This window comes from Syzygium oleosum, unplaced genomic scaffold (assembly GCF_021117445.2).
Source record: "Syzygium oleosum isolate NSW1041296 unplaced genomic scaffold, Sole_v2.1 Sole_v2.01, whole genome shotgun sequence".
NCBI lineage: Eukaryota > Viridiplantae > Streptophyta > Magnoliopsida > Myrtales > Myrtaceae > Syzygium > Syzygium oleosum.
This window is the reverse complement of record NW_026607485.1, coordinates 31249840-31266727: the sequence shown is the minus strand read 5'-3', so window position 1 is coordinate 31266727 and position 16888 is coordinate 31249840. Positions and strand designations below refer to the sequence as shown.

At 42.3% G+C, this 16888-nt stretch overlaps 1 protein-coding gene across 2 annotated transcripts; it reads right to left on the bottom strand.

Moving 5' to 3' along the window:
* Positions 1-1323: 1323 nt before the first annotated feature.
* Positions 1324-14180, bottom strand: LOC115694339 (probable cadmium/zinc-transporting ATPase HMA1, chloroplastic). Of its 2 annotated transcripts, XR_008817200.1 has the most exons (15): positions 13422-14180; positions 12757-12907; positions 12493-12677; positions 12079-12225; positions 11376-11571; positions 10161-10273; positions 9488-9729; positions 7706-7811; positions 4712-4876; positions 4204-4420; positions 3142-3329; positions 2945-3031; positions 2070-2382; positions 1739-1884; positions 1324-1555 (listed from the first exon to the last, which is right to left on the bottom strand). XR_008817200.1 is itself a non-coding variant. In XM_030621467.2 (13 exons), the coding sequence occupies exons 1-13, from the start codon at positions 13944-13946 to the stop codon at positions 2203-2205; spliced, it is 2502 nt and encodes an 833-aa protein (XP_030477327.1). In that variant the 5' UTR covers positions 13947-14180; the 3' UTR covers positions 1963-2202. The 2 variants fall into 2 exon arrangements, 1 of the variants encoding a protein (XP_030477327.1); XM_030621467.2 differs by lacking the exons at positions 1324-1555; positions 1739-1884 and having other exon boundaries at positions 1963-2382.
* Between the last annotated feature and the right edge of the window lie 2708 nt (positions 14181-16888).

The following is a 16888-nucleotide window of genomic DNA, read 5'->3' as shown; positions in this document are numbered from 1 at the left end:
GTCCAGAGAAATGTTGTTGACGGAAATTTGGATTGTGACGAATGGTTGGAGATGTATGAGCGTTGAAACTTGTAGATATTTAATGGAGTTTGTGAATAAATTTGAAGGAAGGAGGAGGAGAAGATGAGTATGGCTTTCATTGAGATTTTTTCGACATTTGTTTTGTGGCTTTTGACTTCGGCTTTATTCGAATGGCTTGAGACCATCCGGAAAAGGGCCGTCCTAACGGTCCTTAAATTCTCTTATTTGGTTTGATGCAGGGTGACAATGTGTACCTTTCCGGTTCTCAAACTTCCCCCCCGAATAATGGATATCATCTTGAGAAGTACTGGGATGGAGTTGAATTCCGACCACAACGGTTTACGGATTTCGGTCTTTGGAGACCTGATCAACCCATTGAGATTGAACTAAACAGTACGAGTTAATTTGAAGATTCAAGGCCCACCGAAATTGATTTACACAATGGTCGAATCACGTGGTAATAATACATTGAAAATATTTAGCAACGAGAGAAGAAAATTTCGAAATCCAAAAACATAAAATTTAATTGGGATACATTCACACGAACGTCATGATTGATCTATTAAGTCGCTCAATCGTGTGGTTAATGCTTCAAATACTTTTTCTAAGGATGTAAAACGAGGAAGCAATTTCTAGGAATTCACTAGGTCCAGCGGCCATGGGGTCGGGATCTAGCTAAAGAGGACGGGATCAAATCTCAGAAATAGGAAGAAGAACGAGAGCAGTAGAAGTTAAGAGAACTGCAAAATTAGAGGGAGAAAACAAAGGGGTTCTGAGAGACAGAGCACATGTTGGGTAATGAGAGGACAAACTTATCTCGAGCAGATTCATGAAACTATAGGTATAAACGCATCAAAAAAATGGGCGTCCATAGGCGAAGTACCTGGTACTTAGCAGATGCAAGATTTCTTTATTTACTTGTATACATATGTGTATTATAAGTCTGCAAATTTTAAAGTTAGGTAGCACAACTTCTGAAAAGCTTACGTAAGCTGCTCTAATTAGGGCTATGCAACTGGTCTAGTTCTTGACCGCCTATAGAAACAGGTCCGGTCGGAACTTATACTGTGTGAGTAGGTTTCCAAATTGTGGGTGTTAGACCCACCCACTCACCTAGGAGCTGGTTAGAACTTGTCTGAAGAGAATGATTTACCTTTCTTAAATGAGCTTAGACCCACCCCACCCATCTGTACTATCGCTATACATTTCTATTTATTTTGTATCAATATTTTACTTTCAACTATTTTGTTACTGATATTATTTTGTTTTGATTTTTTTTAAAATGAAGCTAAAAAAAAAAGAAAAAAAAAAGAAACCAGTTTCCAGATAGACTCTGGAGCCAAACTGGGACAAGCAAGGTAGGTTCCTGGACAAATAGTAAGATCCAATTTTCAAAAACCGGGAACAGGGTAGGTTCGGCGTCTGGATCCTACTGACTTAAGAACAATCACACTCCTAGCTCCAATAATGGGAGGCACTGCCAGTGTGGGATGTCTGCAAAGTATATCGGCCACAACATCCTTTTCACGGATTACTATCTGAAACTGTACCCAAGTTAACCATGACCCAAAGGAGTTGCGTAACATGTAACATGGACATCAATCCTGTAGAGTCGCTGTTTGTAAGTTAAGCTTTTCTTTCTTATGGCCGGTAAAAAGGGGCCAAAAGAAAAGAACCAAAAGAAAAGAAGAAGAAAAAAAGGAACATTTTCACTTACTCAAAAGGGATAAAATGAGCTTCTTTAATTCCTCTTTATTCCTCCATGGGCTTGAATAACACCACACATGAGTTCGCTTCTCTTTGAATTTCTTTATGCACAGACCATGCACAACTCTTTCAAATTCCTCGTTCTTCCAGGGCTCCCTGACCAGGGTAAATGCCTCATTTTAGGTTTTCCGACCATTTATTGCACTTTAAATAGTTTAATAACGTCCAAGCTCGTTGACAGAAAAGGGATTTTTTTCGCTTTTAATCGCAACAGTTCATAATATACAATGAAAATACAGAAAAAAGAATAAAATCAATAAGGGGAGAGAGAAAGAAGATACTAGCTCTGGTAGCTGCTAATTATGCCGATCCCCTAATTTTACAGGATATACACTTTGATGTTGCAAGTGCTCCTTCACGTTCGAATCCACAAGGAGATGATGAGCAAGGAAATGATAGCTAGTTAAAGGAACTTCACAAATGTGTAGCCTGGATTATGGTCGAGTCGAGGTTTGATTTCAACCAGGTCTCAAATCTTCCTTTCAGTTCACCAAGCAGGTGCGACAAATCCTGCCTCCATGACCAAGTAGGATTATTAAGGGCGCGAATGGAATTAAGACAGACGAGGAGGGTACCACCTTCATGCAAAAGGACCTGCATTTTGGTCGAAACAACTGAGTTATAGGTACCCAGAACAAAGGCCAGGGATGCAATTGGAATGTGACATTGGGTCAATGTGAAGACTTAAGGAGGCATTGCAAGAAAGTATGCATAGTGTTCTTCTAATGAATTGTGGTCATTGGACATGTACTTAGCGTCAGTAACTCCATGATGCCCCAGTCAACTAAGAAAAACATCTCTGTCACACCTTAATTTAATCGTATGAAACTGTAGGAAATAATAGAATGACAGTTCCATATGCACATGGAAGTTACACTATGCAACCTATTGCAATGGGGTGACAATGTGAGAGAAACTGCACTATGCCACAAGCTGCAGCGGCTAGGATCAACAGAAGCCCAACGAACAAACAAAGACGGACACGTCACCGATGTGAGTTAATTTGGTCAAGGAGATATTGGAACTTTTATTGTCTACAAACTCGGTATTGGTGCATTCTAAGCAATTTATTGGATTATTGCCATTATCAACTCACAAGGTAGACTGAGGAAATATCGAGAATGGCTCAGAGCAAAATGATCAGAATGAATCATACCGTCAACCACAAGGGAAGAAAACCCAATACAGATGGTAAGGAGGCCAAAAATATGCAAGATAAAGCAAGAGCCACATTCTGCTTAACCTGCAAGTAGATACTGTCAGAAACCATGACATGATGTCCATACGGGAGATACAAGGGACAAGCATTCTTAGAAGACATAGACAAGAATAAATGATCATGCATCGAAGTACCAGGGACGTTGTATGCCGTGACTTGGCAATAGAGAATGGAACACCCGATATGTTATCTCGCAGCAACAGCACGTCAGCAACAGCGACAGCAGTTGCACTAGCACGTTGAGCAAGCACGATGCCCACCGTAGCAGCAGCAAGAGCAGGTGCATCATTAATACCCTCACCAACCATAATAAGGCCTCCTCCTGTAAACAAATTCCAAAATACTTTACCTAACAGTGACATATTGTGCAAATACATTATGAAGGAAGAATCAAACTTTATCCCCGATAACAAATCCAGTTGTAGAGTATGTGGCTCAAAAGATGCGAAAGGAAGGGAGAAACTAAACCGGTATTCCAATAAACACAATGGAAGCCTATCGAGCAATAGCAATAAAACTGGCGCACCAACTCCATTTTGGAAAGCAGATATCTTGAGTTTAGCCATTAAAATGAGTAATCAATCGAACGAAGAAAAAGCATCAAGAAGAAGAGGAACTTGCAACTACTAATTCGTTTAATATTTGATACAGAAGAATCATCAAACAAGTATGTAGAAACTTGGGGGGTCAATATGCATCTGATGGTTTCCATGAGCGTAGGCAACAGTTGAAAAATTGAGCGTGAATGGAAAGATGCTTCTCGGTAGAGTGGAAGCAACCAACACAAGACATCATGTGTCAAACCTTTTCTGTTCTGAATTGTCAAGAAAACACCAAATGTGCGTCCATTTTGGACCTGGATAGTCCATGTCTATGAATAATCAGTTAAAGCCAACTCATGGACCCCAAGGATGCCATTGTATTCACCCAAAAAATAAAAACTAAAAAATTCAGGGGAAACGGTCAATAAAATTAATAATTAGCAGATTCGAAATGAAGAATACAAAAAAAGCAATTGCTACTCATGGAAACAAACTACATATCCATAAGCACAAAAACTTATTGTAAAATGTGATGAATCCAAGAGAGTTAACAGGTCAATTGCTACTTATCAAACAAACTTTGTGTTTATAAGCACAAAACCACAGCAGTCATCATTCATCAAGAGTGATTTTAACTTCAGGTTGGAAGATCACCTGTATCTCTTGAGATGCTTCTTATGTAATTAAGCTTATCCTCAGGCTTCAGGCCACAATAAACTTCATCAATACCTACAGAATTTGCTACTCTCCATGCACTTGACTCATGGTCACCAGTCAACATTATTACACGCAGATTGGCTTCATCTTTCAATGCCGCAATCACTTCTGCAACCCCTTGCCGAGGTCTGTCCTCGAGATGAATAAGTGTTATCTGCATAAACTTATAAGCAAGCTGAGTATAGTACTTCAATTTTGCCAAAAGTAGAGCTATTGAACACGTAGTTTCAATCCATAATATCTATACAAGCCACATAAGTCAGATTCGAAGAGTGGGTGTCAGGTGTCAACATGTATCCCAACATCTTAGCCGTCCATTTTCCAATTTATGGTATATGTAGACCCACCAGCATATAAATATACACGACCTTTGCTGTACAACTTCGTTGAAAGTAAACACATTTTACTAACACAACAAGGAATAACAGCATCACTTGAGCATTACCTTTTTATTAACAATAAGAGCAGCATGAACTAAATCCCTTCCATAAGAAGATGCAGTAACAGCCTCCTTTATCTTCTTTGATTCATTTTCAGATTTAACAAATGAAGTTATAAAGTCGATGGAACCAAGTGATGCCTTCAAACTTTTGCCACCTCCACTTCCTGCCTATAGTGAAACAGAGAAAACACACTCTGATATCAGTGAAATGCAAGTTAAGGGATACAAACAACTCCCTCTCAGTCTAGGATTTGTTGTACCATCCATGTGATGATAAAGGCAGAAAACTGACATTTGTGAAACATACAGATGCCAAAGGAATATAATATAACATTATGTTCAGTGAAGATAAGAATTATGTTGCAATGGAAGAAAATGGCATTGTTATGTGACTCACGCCATTGTACTTTGCTCAAGCAGGCATCTAGAACAATGAACTGCATCTCATTTGATTATGCTAGCGAAAAATTGAGATGATTAAAGTTGCTGAGAAAATATCCATTGAGTAGAGGTTCTTTACAGCTGATAACATTTGTGAGAAAGCTCGTCTTCATAATAAATGTTCACCAGCTGCAAATCTCCAGATCAGTGTCCTTGATCAACATATTTTGCAGATGAAAACTTTCAGTTTGAATAAGCCAGAAATAGTTTGGCTCTCCAAAACCAAGAGGCCAAAATGCTTGAATCAAGCACAAAGTGAATGTTAAGAGGCCCACACTTAGCCCATCAGCATATCATAATAATAGGCGATAGTCGCCTGAAAATAATAGATTGAGAAACAGATGATACTGTAACTATAATCAAGCTCATTAGTGAGAACTAGAGAGGGAAACTCTTTCCTCCCCGTAAAACTAATGGCCAACACCTGAAGGTTCCAGCTGACATGATCCTACGTCTAGGTTGGAAATCATCTGTGGCTGTTGTTTGGGTTGTTAATGAATGCTTAGGAAGATGATTGAAAGAAAAAGTGAGGATAGACCCATGCTCAATTTTTCACCATCCCTTATGCTCTTTTTCCACAACTCAATTGATAAAAATGAGCATAATGATCGAAAATAAATCTCCACGGTTAACTTTGCTTGGACTTTCCATCAGACTAGACCTATTAAAGGAAACCTCAGAATGGTAAATAAAAACGACATCCATTGTGATGTTCTTTTACAATCGAAATGAAAACAATTGTCAGTAATTTAGACAACCTGAAAGCACTAAACTTCACAAGATCAAGCATTTGATCCAATTAGAGCTAAACTTTCTTAAGATTGGAAGTTTCTCCTTTAAAATGATCTATGGCCCTCAACTTATGCTCCAAACTTTGTGAAGTCCTTTTAGGATCAAATGAACACATTTATAAGTAAGTTAGACAATTAGAAAATTCTTCACCTTAAAGTCAAGCATTTGACCCCAATTATAGCTAAACTTTTTTAGGATTCAAAGTTCGTCCTCTAGTACGAACTATAATCCTCAACTTGTGCTCGTGAAATTCTTTTTAGGATAAGGGGACAAACACACTAAAAATTCTTCAGTGTAGCATGAATAGATTTCTGTGGCAGCAGAGAACTATGCCAAAGGGCATGATGGAAGTATTTTAGAGGCAAAGGTCATGTAAGCCCCTGGTAAGGTTTAATAAGTTCAAGTTCATTTCAGATGGACAATAGCTTAGTTGCTGGGCGCTTGGACTAAAAATAGCACGACCAATGCATTGGCCGGCACCAGTTGTCATGTTAAACAGTAAGTAGATACTTAAACAACAGATCGCAAAGTGGTCTAATTAGTAACTCGCATCTTGATATTGATTTTGAGAATACACTTTCTAACCATATCAATACCGCTTCCTAATTAAGGGTTCTTCAAGCTATTACAAAGCTAAACGGTTTGCTCAATAAGATACAGATTTCTATTCAAGGGTTCTTCAAGCTATTACAAAACTAAACGGTTTGCTCAATAAGTCTTTCAAAAGATGTCAACTTTTGTTATTTCCCGTTGTCCTTCATTAATTTCCTTACAACCTAACTGCTTTGACGATTTCTTACCTTTCAAGCCCTCAATGAAGCTGTTGGTTCAGCGCCACTTCAAGCAGTGTGAGAGCCACTCAGAAATACTGAAGTGGTGGCTGCTCTCACCTTCTGAACTAATCTAGTTGACAAATAGTATCAAAATTGCAGGGAATTCCTCATAGGACATTTATAGGATGATACCACTTATATTAGTACTAGGAGGTACATCAATTGATTTCACCAAATATGATCATTTAGGTTTATTCAATGCAACTGCTCCTTCACCCAGGAGCATTTTGCGCATCACAATGAGGAGACGTATTTGATACTTGAATCTTGAAGTAGATGCCTACACAGTTGGTACTTAGCCTTCAGAGACTATGAGTGTAGCAGGAGATGGCTATGCAGAATGATTCAATTCTCAGGCAAAGGAAATCTTGAATCAAACCATTTGAGCCGACTTCGACAAAGGAAACCAAATTCTGCAGTGCAATCTCCAAATTTGAAATGGATTGTCCTACAGCCATCAAAATAGTACATGGCTAATTTATCTCATATTAGGCAGCATAATTATGTGGTGTTGATAGTTAAAAAATACTTATTTGACAGTTGGCCTATTAGACTTGATGCACCCAAGGGATCTGCAGAGAAGCTGAGGTCTTCTGGAATTAATTAATCCTATAGAGGTCTTGACCTCTCAAACTTCTGTCACTGTTAGTTATATACTATAATCTCATCCTTGACGACAATACTGTCACACCAGCAGGATGTAGGACTGTAGTGATTGAAGAAACTCATAGCTAAGACATCCTCTTGAATATACCACAGAATTCAACCAAGTGGCATTTACTCAGAGGAAAACTCAATCCATGTGTTGCCAATATTAAAGCTTCTAACAGATCTAGGGGGGTATAGAATGAGACTGCACATCGAAAAATAATAACGAAGCTGTGAAGCAAAAATTTGCAAACAAAAATTTTGGTGTTTGTGGAAACTCTACCTCCGTATTGTTCAGAGTGGCAATAAGACCTCTACCAGGAAAATACTCAAAACTCTCAACAGAAATGGAAGGAAGGTCCTTCCCCACACAATGATCTACGACAGCTCTGCAACAAACAAAAAAGGCAAGTTCTTTCTTAAGTAGAGCAAAAAGTGTATATCAATATTCAAGAGACAACAAGCACACCACTTCAATAAAAATACAAGCAATTTCATATTTCAGACCAATTGAACCAGCGTGTATAGCAGTACAGAACACTAAAATAGAGTACTTTTTCGTCTTGAACAAGGATGGGTATCTTCAACAGCCTGAGGCTTTAAAGAACGAAAGCTGTTTTCTTATCAAATGTCAAAGAACTTATAACAAAATCTCGTTTTAACAGAGTATATTAGTAGCCGATACATTCACTCTTATGCACAATAAGTAAATTTTCTCGGACACACATGTTCAAGAAAACTATTCCCTAAAGAAAAGGAACTCCAATGTCATTTAGTTTACAACAGAAAAGAGAAAAAGACAATCAGGGTTCTGCTCAGTATCAGCAGTGGACCATGGCCGTATTAATCACGTTGCCAATGTTCTAATTTATCCCTATGCAAAAACTTTTTTTAGCCACCTCTTGTAATAATGTGGCAATCTTATTATTGAGAACTGATATACTTGTCTGGTGCACCAAATGGAGCTTTTCACTCTAGCACATTTTACAATGTTAGAAAATTACAATAGAGCACATAAACGTATTGATTGATTTACAGACGTTCTCTTGTTACTGCCAACTAGAAACAAAGTAGGTGATGCTCATATGTGTACACTATGGACAATATTCACCGGAGATGGACTTTTAATCAGACCTTGATTATCAAACTAGAGAATGAAAGAATATATTTTCTACCCTTCTTTAATGATCTGGATTGTCAAACTAGTAGCACTCGATTACTACAACTGCTATATATAGATGTCATAATGAGTAACATGTAAGGGAATACTCTAGAACTTGTTTTTTTATAATTGAATGAGGATGCCAAGGTTTTTTTTTAGCAATAAAATGATGGCTGTTGATCCATCCATCAACTTAAACATACAAATGTCAAGATGAGGTAGAGCCAAATGTGACCAAGGCATAAGAAGTCAAATGAGAAAAGTCCGTAAAACTGCGTCATGTTTACCTGACTAGTATCCTAACATCCTGTCCAAAAGATTTCCTCTTTATTATTTTGACTTTTTCAAACTCTGCAATGAAGGAGGTGCCTCAATCTGCTGAAGCCACTCCTGAAACTTTATAAGAAGCTTGCTCTTTCGACCCAATTGGTATTTCACTGCTGGTAAATCTAGGGATGAAATGCAAAGAGACTTATGACCTTCCTCATATGTTAACAGATCCGTAATACACTAGTTCTAAACCGTTTCTACAGATTACAACCATATGTCTTCAATCTGTAAGATCCAGCAATGAACCCACCACAAATGTTCACAAACGACTATTCATAGCCTGCAACCTCAATCATTCATATCCTTATGCCTAATCAATTAGGAATTTGGGCCCTTCATATACCATCAACTAACCGTAGAAAACCTTGCTATATAAATTATGCTCTTTTGAGATCTTGCTGACCTGTGTCATGTATCTTAGCATTAGCACATTAAAGAACAACAACTAGAAATGCTATATCACAGTAAGTTTCTGACAAAGAATATCTGTAAGGAAAGAATGTCAACATTCAACAGAAGCCTGCTTCATATAGCCAGAAGTCTGGCAAAAACATGAAAAATCAAGCAAAGTACCTTCCAATAGGATGTGTGGTACCCTTCTCCATTGCAGCTGCTACAGCAAGAGCTTCTTCTTCACAGCTTGGATTGCAACAAGAAACAATTTTTGATTCGTCTTCTCTTTTCCCATGACCATAGATTGGTTCTACTGCTTTGAACATTAGCCCGCCAGTGGTCAATGTCCCAGTTTTATCAAATGCTACAGTGCGGCAAGAAGCTAGAGCATCTAAGACGTGCCCACCTTTCAGCAATATCCCCTAGTAAAATTAAGATAGTATTAGACATTATCATAATCACGAGCAACTTATGTACTTCTCCCACTTGCACAGGTGACAAGAGAAATGACCGGTATAAAAATAACGACTCTAAAAAAAGTAAAGGCACAGAACTGTATATACTGCGGTATAGTTTAATGCAAACATATGCAAAGTATCTTATGAAATGGTATACAAAGCCATGTTTATCTATCTGTTGAGCTTTGCACCTAACTTCAGATATTTTACCAAAAGATAGTGAATTCACTCGTAATAAAAAGACCATATTCAAATATGCCAAGTATAAGGTCATGATGCTCATCAACTGAATAGCTAAATTTCAAGAATTTACCAGTAATTGTGCTAAACAGAAATGGAGAGCCAACACTTAATCAGAAAAGAAAATAATTTTATTGGAGTTAGTTGACAAGTACCTTTCTTGCACAGGAACTAATTGCAGTAGCATAGGCCAGCGGAGCTACGGCTAAGGCACAGGGCGATGCTGCTACCAAAAGGCCCAATGCTCTATATATTGACCCTCGACAATCTGAATGATCATGAAATCGGAAGGCTAGAATTAAAAGTGCAATTGTAAACTTGCTGTAAGAAAAAGAGGTTATCTGAGGATGTCTCCAGAGTCATGACCCAAGAGTAGGCCTAATTCCAAACAACGATCGATTATTTCCGATTAATGCTCCTCATGAAAATTCTGATGATCTCCTCAATTTAGTCAGAACATTTCAAGTTTCTATAGAGATCTTTCGTTATATCTCGGATGTATTTAGTGTGGTCTTAATGATCGGTTCCGGTAATTAAGGTGTAAGAATGTTTTGACTTAATCAAGCGATTTGGTACATTCTTCAACAATGAACACTCGTCAGCTCAAATTGATCATTACTAGATTGGTAAGCCCTAATTTCAGGCAATGACAATATGTGTGTGCATCCTTACTAATTGCTCCACATACAATTATAGAATGAGAAACAAGAGAGAATAATTGTTCCTATGAATAACCTAAGTCGTACTCAGCATAAGGAGATCTTTGTGCGTGCGTGCCCGAGAGAGAGAGAGAGAGAGAGAGAGAGAGAGAGAGAGAGAGAGAGAGAGAGAGAGAGAGAGAGAGAGAGAACTCAAGCATCGCCCTTCTTAGGTAGCTTAAGACTTTCATGTACCTATCAAGAATGGCATACCTCCTATATATAGCTTGTCCACCATATGTCTGAATAAAGCGTGACTATACAACAGCAGCATCTCCCTAAAGCTAATATTTTGCATATTCTAGTTTAATATTCTATTATTCCAGCATGATAATTTGCTATTCATAGAGAAGAGATTGCTTTTCAGTGTAAAGTATCAATCACGTGCAGGAGATTTCCACAACCAGACAATCCATGCACAATGGTTTGTCCACCTATATTGTCAGGATCTTTCCAGAATACTTGTTAATTGCTAAAAAAAGGAGCCAACCAATGGTTAGGGTGTATGGAGTTTTCCTACACTTGTTAATCTAGTTAAAACCACACTTCCTCTCTTATGAACAATTAGAATGAAAACTATGGCCATTTACCCAATAAAGCTGGTTACTTTACAAGCATAAAAAGACTTAGATGGACACTTTTCACAAAAGTAATTCTGTACTGACGTCATACCTGAGGTGCTAAACAATGGCCATTTGAACAAGAGCGGGCCAACAATGGCAACTGCAATTGATAGAACTACAACCACCTTGCTGTAATGCTCACCAAATTCATCAAGCCATCTTTGAAGCTTGGGCTTATTGAGTTGTGCTTCTTCTGTCAACTGTACGATTTTGCTCAGTGTTGATTCTTTCCAGGTCTTTATTGCCTAAATGAAAGTTGAAAATATATTTTTGAGAAAGAGAGTGCATGCACAAGTTACGTTGAGCACCTTATAGGCAGCATCATAGTAGGTACATTCTCTTGTAAAAGTACCAGGGAGTACTCAAAGGTTATCCGTACATGGTACTTATGTGGTACATATACCAATTGCTGGATATCCATGCTTCGTAGATTAAATTATTAATATGTAAGATTGAGAAAGCTTATACTAATTACTGAAAAAGCAAGCAACAAAAGCTCAGTCATACAATTCAGCTCATACTCCAACATCCAAGAATTCAAATTTTGAAGTGCAAGTTTTTAAGGACATTTCACTTTACTATACCTCAAGGTTATAAAATAACAAATCCACATTTCACAAAACATTTGAAAGTAAGCAGAGCTGAAATTGGCAACGGGAAAAGCAGATAACACTATAAACAAGAAGATAGCTTCATGACATTTTTTAATATTCTGAAAAGGTTAGAAATTATCGGTAGGACACGGTACATACCTTTACAACTATTCTACCATCCAAGTTCCTTGCACCGCTGGGAATCCTATCTCCACATTTAGCCTCTAATGGTTTGACTTCTCCAGTCAAGTGCTCAATGGTTATGGTTGCACTACCCTGGAGAACTTCACAATCTACAGGCACAGACTAACCACAACACTAGTGTTATTCTCAGATGTTAGGAACTTTCAAGACATAAAAAAAAATAGTAAAAGAAAAATCATGAACTTTCAAGAAGAAAAAAAAGAGAAATGTGGGAAGTACTGGAAGTGTAAAAAAGTCTCGGCATCATTCACAGGACTAACTAATACACAAAAAAGTCAAACTTCTCTCGACCAAGATTTGTTTGACAAAAATTTTGAGGAAACATGATGGTTCAAGGATGAATAAGTGAGGCAATTGGCCTTTGCTGACCTCTCCAGCTCCAACCAAGATATAGGAGCCGACTGCCACATTTTGCACGGGAACACTTCTATATGCTAAATCAGAGAACTTAGGTGATTCCTCATCATCCACATCCAAGACAAGCGCAAAATCAGGATAATTTTCCTTCAGCTCTCTCACGTCAATCATTGAACGGCTGGTGAAGTACTCCTCAGCTGCAAATTATACGAATTAGCTGGGACATTCCCAACTTGTATTAGGTGCATCAGAATCAGAATAGCTAGCTCTGCTCACCAATATGAGCCAGATTAAACATCGCCAGAAGTAAGCCCCCTTCCAAGGGGTTTCCCATGAACGTTGATGCAAAACCCGCAAGAGCCATCAACACATGGATGTTTACTCTTCCAGCCGCAATATCAGTGAGTGCATCAAGGGAAGCCGATACCTAAGATAAACCACAAGATGGGGGATCTTTATCACATCGAATAAATTTTGGAAAAATGACAGAGACACACTCGAAGTTGAGTAGAACTAGACAGCGTGCCCCATATTCATCTAACAGTACAGCTGATTTTGGTATTACTTTGTGTATCACAGCAAGAGCTGAGGCCTAATTCAGGAACATATCCTTTCCTTTTCTGACAAATCGTCCCTTTGAAACAAATGTAGGCCAGAAAGCACAATCCTCCTAAAACATGTCTCCACGGTGCTAAGTTCCATTGTTTAACTTCAATGACATAACTTAAATAACCCTTCCACAGGAACTGACAGTTCTATAATCAGAAAAAATCTAATCCGATTAACTTCATCAGATAATGCTTCAACTTTCCCCCTTGATTTGCTTAAGACAGACCACACAACGTAGGAAAGCACAACGAAACCGACAAAATTCAGGAACAAAGGCTCCACGTTGGGTGGCAAACTAACAAGTAACATGAAAAGCCAGATAAAATTCTCACTCCAACGAGGGGAAATGCGAGGAGTATCAAAGAGTTCTGAAACGGCTTCACCACCGGCTTCGGAATCAGGTAAGGGCAAGCAGCAGCGGCTAGAAACAAAGCCACCGAGCAACAGCACGTCTGCAGATTCTCCCTCAACAAATTCGCCAAGTCCACCCATCCAATTGCTCTGGCGAACTCGTCCAGCGCCCTCTGCGGTCCAGCCGGCTTCGCGTCGCCTCCGTGATGGTGGTGGCCGTGGCCGTGGCCGTGGTGGTGGCCGTGGTGGTCGTGATCGTGGTCGTCGTCATGGTGGTGGTGATGGCCGTGGCCGTGGTCGTGATCGCCAGCTTTGGCAACGGGACGAGATCGCCAATCGCGAGGAGCACCCGAGAATCGGATTCGGAGCAACGAATCGGGGAAGCCGGGGTCGCCGGAAACGCGGAGCAGCGGCCGGGAAGCAACGATTCGCGGCGGCGCGACGACGGCGCGAGAGGTCGGGGACCGGAATTTGCAGAGATCGACCGCGCGAGGGAGGGCGTCCATCGGTGAAAGCGCCGAGGGGGAGGGCTCAGTTCAGGCCATGAACTGAAGAAGAAGAAGGTGAAGAAGGTGAAGAAGAAGAAGGAGGAGAAGGTGGTTGGTTCGTCAGTTGGAATCAGTGCTCGGTCGTTTTGTCGAAGGAGAGGGGGAGAGACGACAAAGTTGGAAAAGTCGGGCGGGGGTGGGGAGGGATGGAGTTATGGTATCCACACCATGTGCTCATATACTCGGCGACGCGACGGGCCTGCCGTTTCGCTCTTGTAACTTGGAGAGGGTCCTTTGACCCTCGCACGAAGAACAATGACATCATAAGCACACGAACTTTCGCCCGATTTACAATCGTGGACCTTGACTCAATTATTTTCTGGCATTTAGGTCCCGTTTGGTTCAAAGATTTAGAACTTCATTTGAGCCTCATTTTAGCTCTAAAATTTTTTTGTGAAAAAACAAATCCCTTGTAATTTCAAATTTCGTATACATTGTCCATGGGCATTTTCGTCTTTTAGCTTTTTCTTTTCTTTTACTTTTTTTTTCTTTCCGGCGAGGGCCCTCGCCGCTGTCCCGCGAGGGCCCTCGCGCATCCGGCGAGGGCCGCCCTCGCCGCGTCGGCGAGCCTCGCCTCGCCCGGGCGAGCGAGGCGAGGCTCGCCGGCGCCGGGCGAGGGAGGCGAGGCTCGCCGGCGCCGGGCGAGCCTCGCCCGGCTGGGCGAGGAGGCGAGGCTCGCCGACGCCGGCGAGCCTCGCCCTCGCCGCGAGCGAGGCGAGGCTCGCCGGCGCCGGCGAGGCTCGCCTCCTCGCCGACGCCGGCGAGCCTCGCCTCGCCGGGCGAGGGGGGCGAGCCTCGCCGGCGCGGGCGAGCCTCGCCTCGCTCGCCCGGGGCGAGGGCGAGGCTCGCCGGCCGGCGAGCCTCGCCTTCGCTCGCCGGGCGAGGCGAGGCTCGCCGGCGTCGGCGAGCCTCGCCTCTCCTCGCCCAGGCCGAGGCGAGGCTCGCCAGCGCGGCGAGCTCGCCCGACGCCGGCGAGCCGCGCCCTCGCTCGCCTGGCGAGGACGAGGCTCGCCCGACGCCGGCGAGCCTCGCCCTCCTCGCCCGGGCAGGGCGAGGCTCGCCGACGCGGCGAGCCTCGCCTCGCGGGCGAGGAGGCGAGGCTCGCCGCGGGCGAGCCTCGCCTCGCTCGCCCAGGCGAGGCGAGGCTCGCGCGTCCGGCGAGCCTCGCCTCCTCGCCCGGAGCCAGGCGAGGCTCGCCGGCAGCCGGCGAGCCTCGCCTCGCTCGCCGCGAGGGGCGAGCCTCGCCGACGCCGGCGAGGCTCGCCTCGCTCGCCCGGCGAGGCGAGGCTCGCCGGCGGCCGGCGGGCTCGCCTCGCTGGGCGAGCAGGGCGAGCTCTGCCTCGCCGGGCGAGCGAGGGCGAGCCTCGCTCGACGCCGGCGAGGCGGCCCTCGCTAGGAAAAAAAAAAAGTAAAAAGAAAAAGAAAAAGCTAAAAGACGAAAATGCCCATGGACAATGTATATCGGGTAAATGTGTCACAAATAACAAAGTTTGGGGTTTGTGTCACAAAAAGTTCGAGTAATGTGTCACAAGTGGAAAGTTTGGGTTTTGGTGGTTTTTCCCTTTTTTATTCACTTTGGGAAGATGTAATTGCATTTGGAATGCTTTCCAACGGACCTTTGTTGGCCAATGCTCCACCGGAGGTGCTTTGGGAAGTTACATTTTCGGAATGCAACTTGCACCGTTCATCGATACTGTTCATCTTCCCCAGACCGAGGTTCGGCGGCCAGAGACCGCCACCTGAGGGCTAGCCCGACCTCGGCGACCGTCGCCTGGGGTCACCGGGATCGCACGACCCAGGCGACGCCCGAGGTCCGGCAACCCCAGTCGGCGGTCGCCGGGGTCGCGTGACCCCGGGCGGTGGTGGCTGGCGACCAGATCTGGTCGGCGGCGGCGGCCGGTGGTTTAGCTCCACCGGAGCTTTTTTTTAAAAAAAAAAAATTAGCAAAAGTCCTTTAGCCTAAGTTGATTTTAAAAAACACTTACCAAACACTACTTGCATTTCGGAAAACCCTTTTAGCCCAAAAGTATTTGCATTCCCCCAAAGTCGAACCAAACGGGCCTTTAGTTCGCTTGGAAAAATGAGTTAACGGAAAATGTTTTTCTATCGAAAGTTAAATTCAGAAAAATGATTTCCTCTTTGGGAGAACCGAAAAAATGTTTTCCAAATAATGATTAGGTATCGACGCTTGAACTCGAAACTATATACTTGGACATGGAAATCCCAACATTGGTTCCTGAGTCCTGCCACTCACAAGTCTTTGATGATCGGGCCCGAGTCCATAACCTCGGTGCTTCAACCTGGGTCCCCGACGCCCATGCTCGGGTCCATCAAGGCCAGGCCCGAACCCCTGATGCATGTGCCCAATGCTTCGACATCAAGCCCTGATCCATGATGGCCGTGCTCAGGTCCCTGATGCTTAAGCTCTGATCCTGACTCTTAGGCTTAGGTCCATTAAGACCATGCCCGGGTTCTCGGCACTTGGGTCTTTAGTTAATGAAACGTATGTTCTTATAAAAATATTTTTGAAAATTCAAATATTTATTTTTTTAAATTAGAATTTTTTTTTATTTTATTTTTGCCTTTTCTTGCTTTTTATTTTTGCTTCTTCCTTGGTCGACCATGAGCAAGGCTGCCGGCCTTAGGCGAGCTCGCGGCCTTTGGCGGCGAGGCTCAAGCTCACTAGAGGCTAGCAAACTTGGGCCTCGTCAAATTGGGCGAGGCCTCTGGTGACGAGGCTCGGGCTCGCTTGAGGTTGGCAAGCCTTAAGCTTGCTTGAGGCCAGCGACCAACCAAGGAAGAAGAAGAAAAAATCTATAATAAAAAATAATAAAAAAATAAAAAAACACAAATTTTTTGATAATTTTCCTCCTCAGATTTTCCTTATATACTTTCCTGAT

Coding starts and splice junctions, on each gene's coding strand:
- LOC115694339 (XM_030621467.2), bottom strand. CDS start 13,946: ATGGACGCCCTCCCTCGCGCGGTCGATCTCTGCAAATTCCGGTCCCCG. Junction 12,678..12,756: donor GTTTAATCTGGCTCATATTG/GTGAGCAGAGCT, acceptor TATAATTTGCAG/CTGAGGAGTACTTCACCAGC. Junction 3,032..3,141: donor CACGGCATACAACGTCCCTG/GTACTTCGATGC, acceptor ATCTACTTGCAG/GTTAAGCAGAATGTGGCTCT.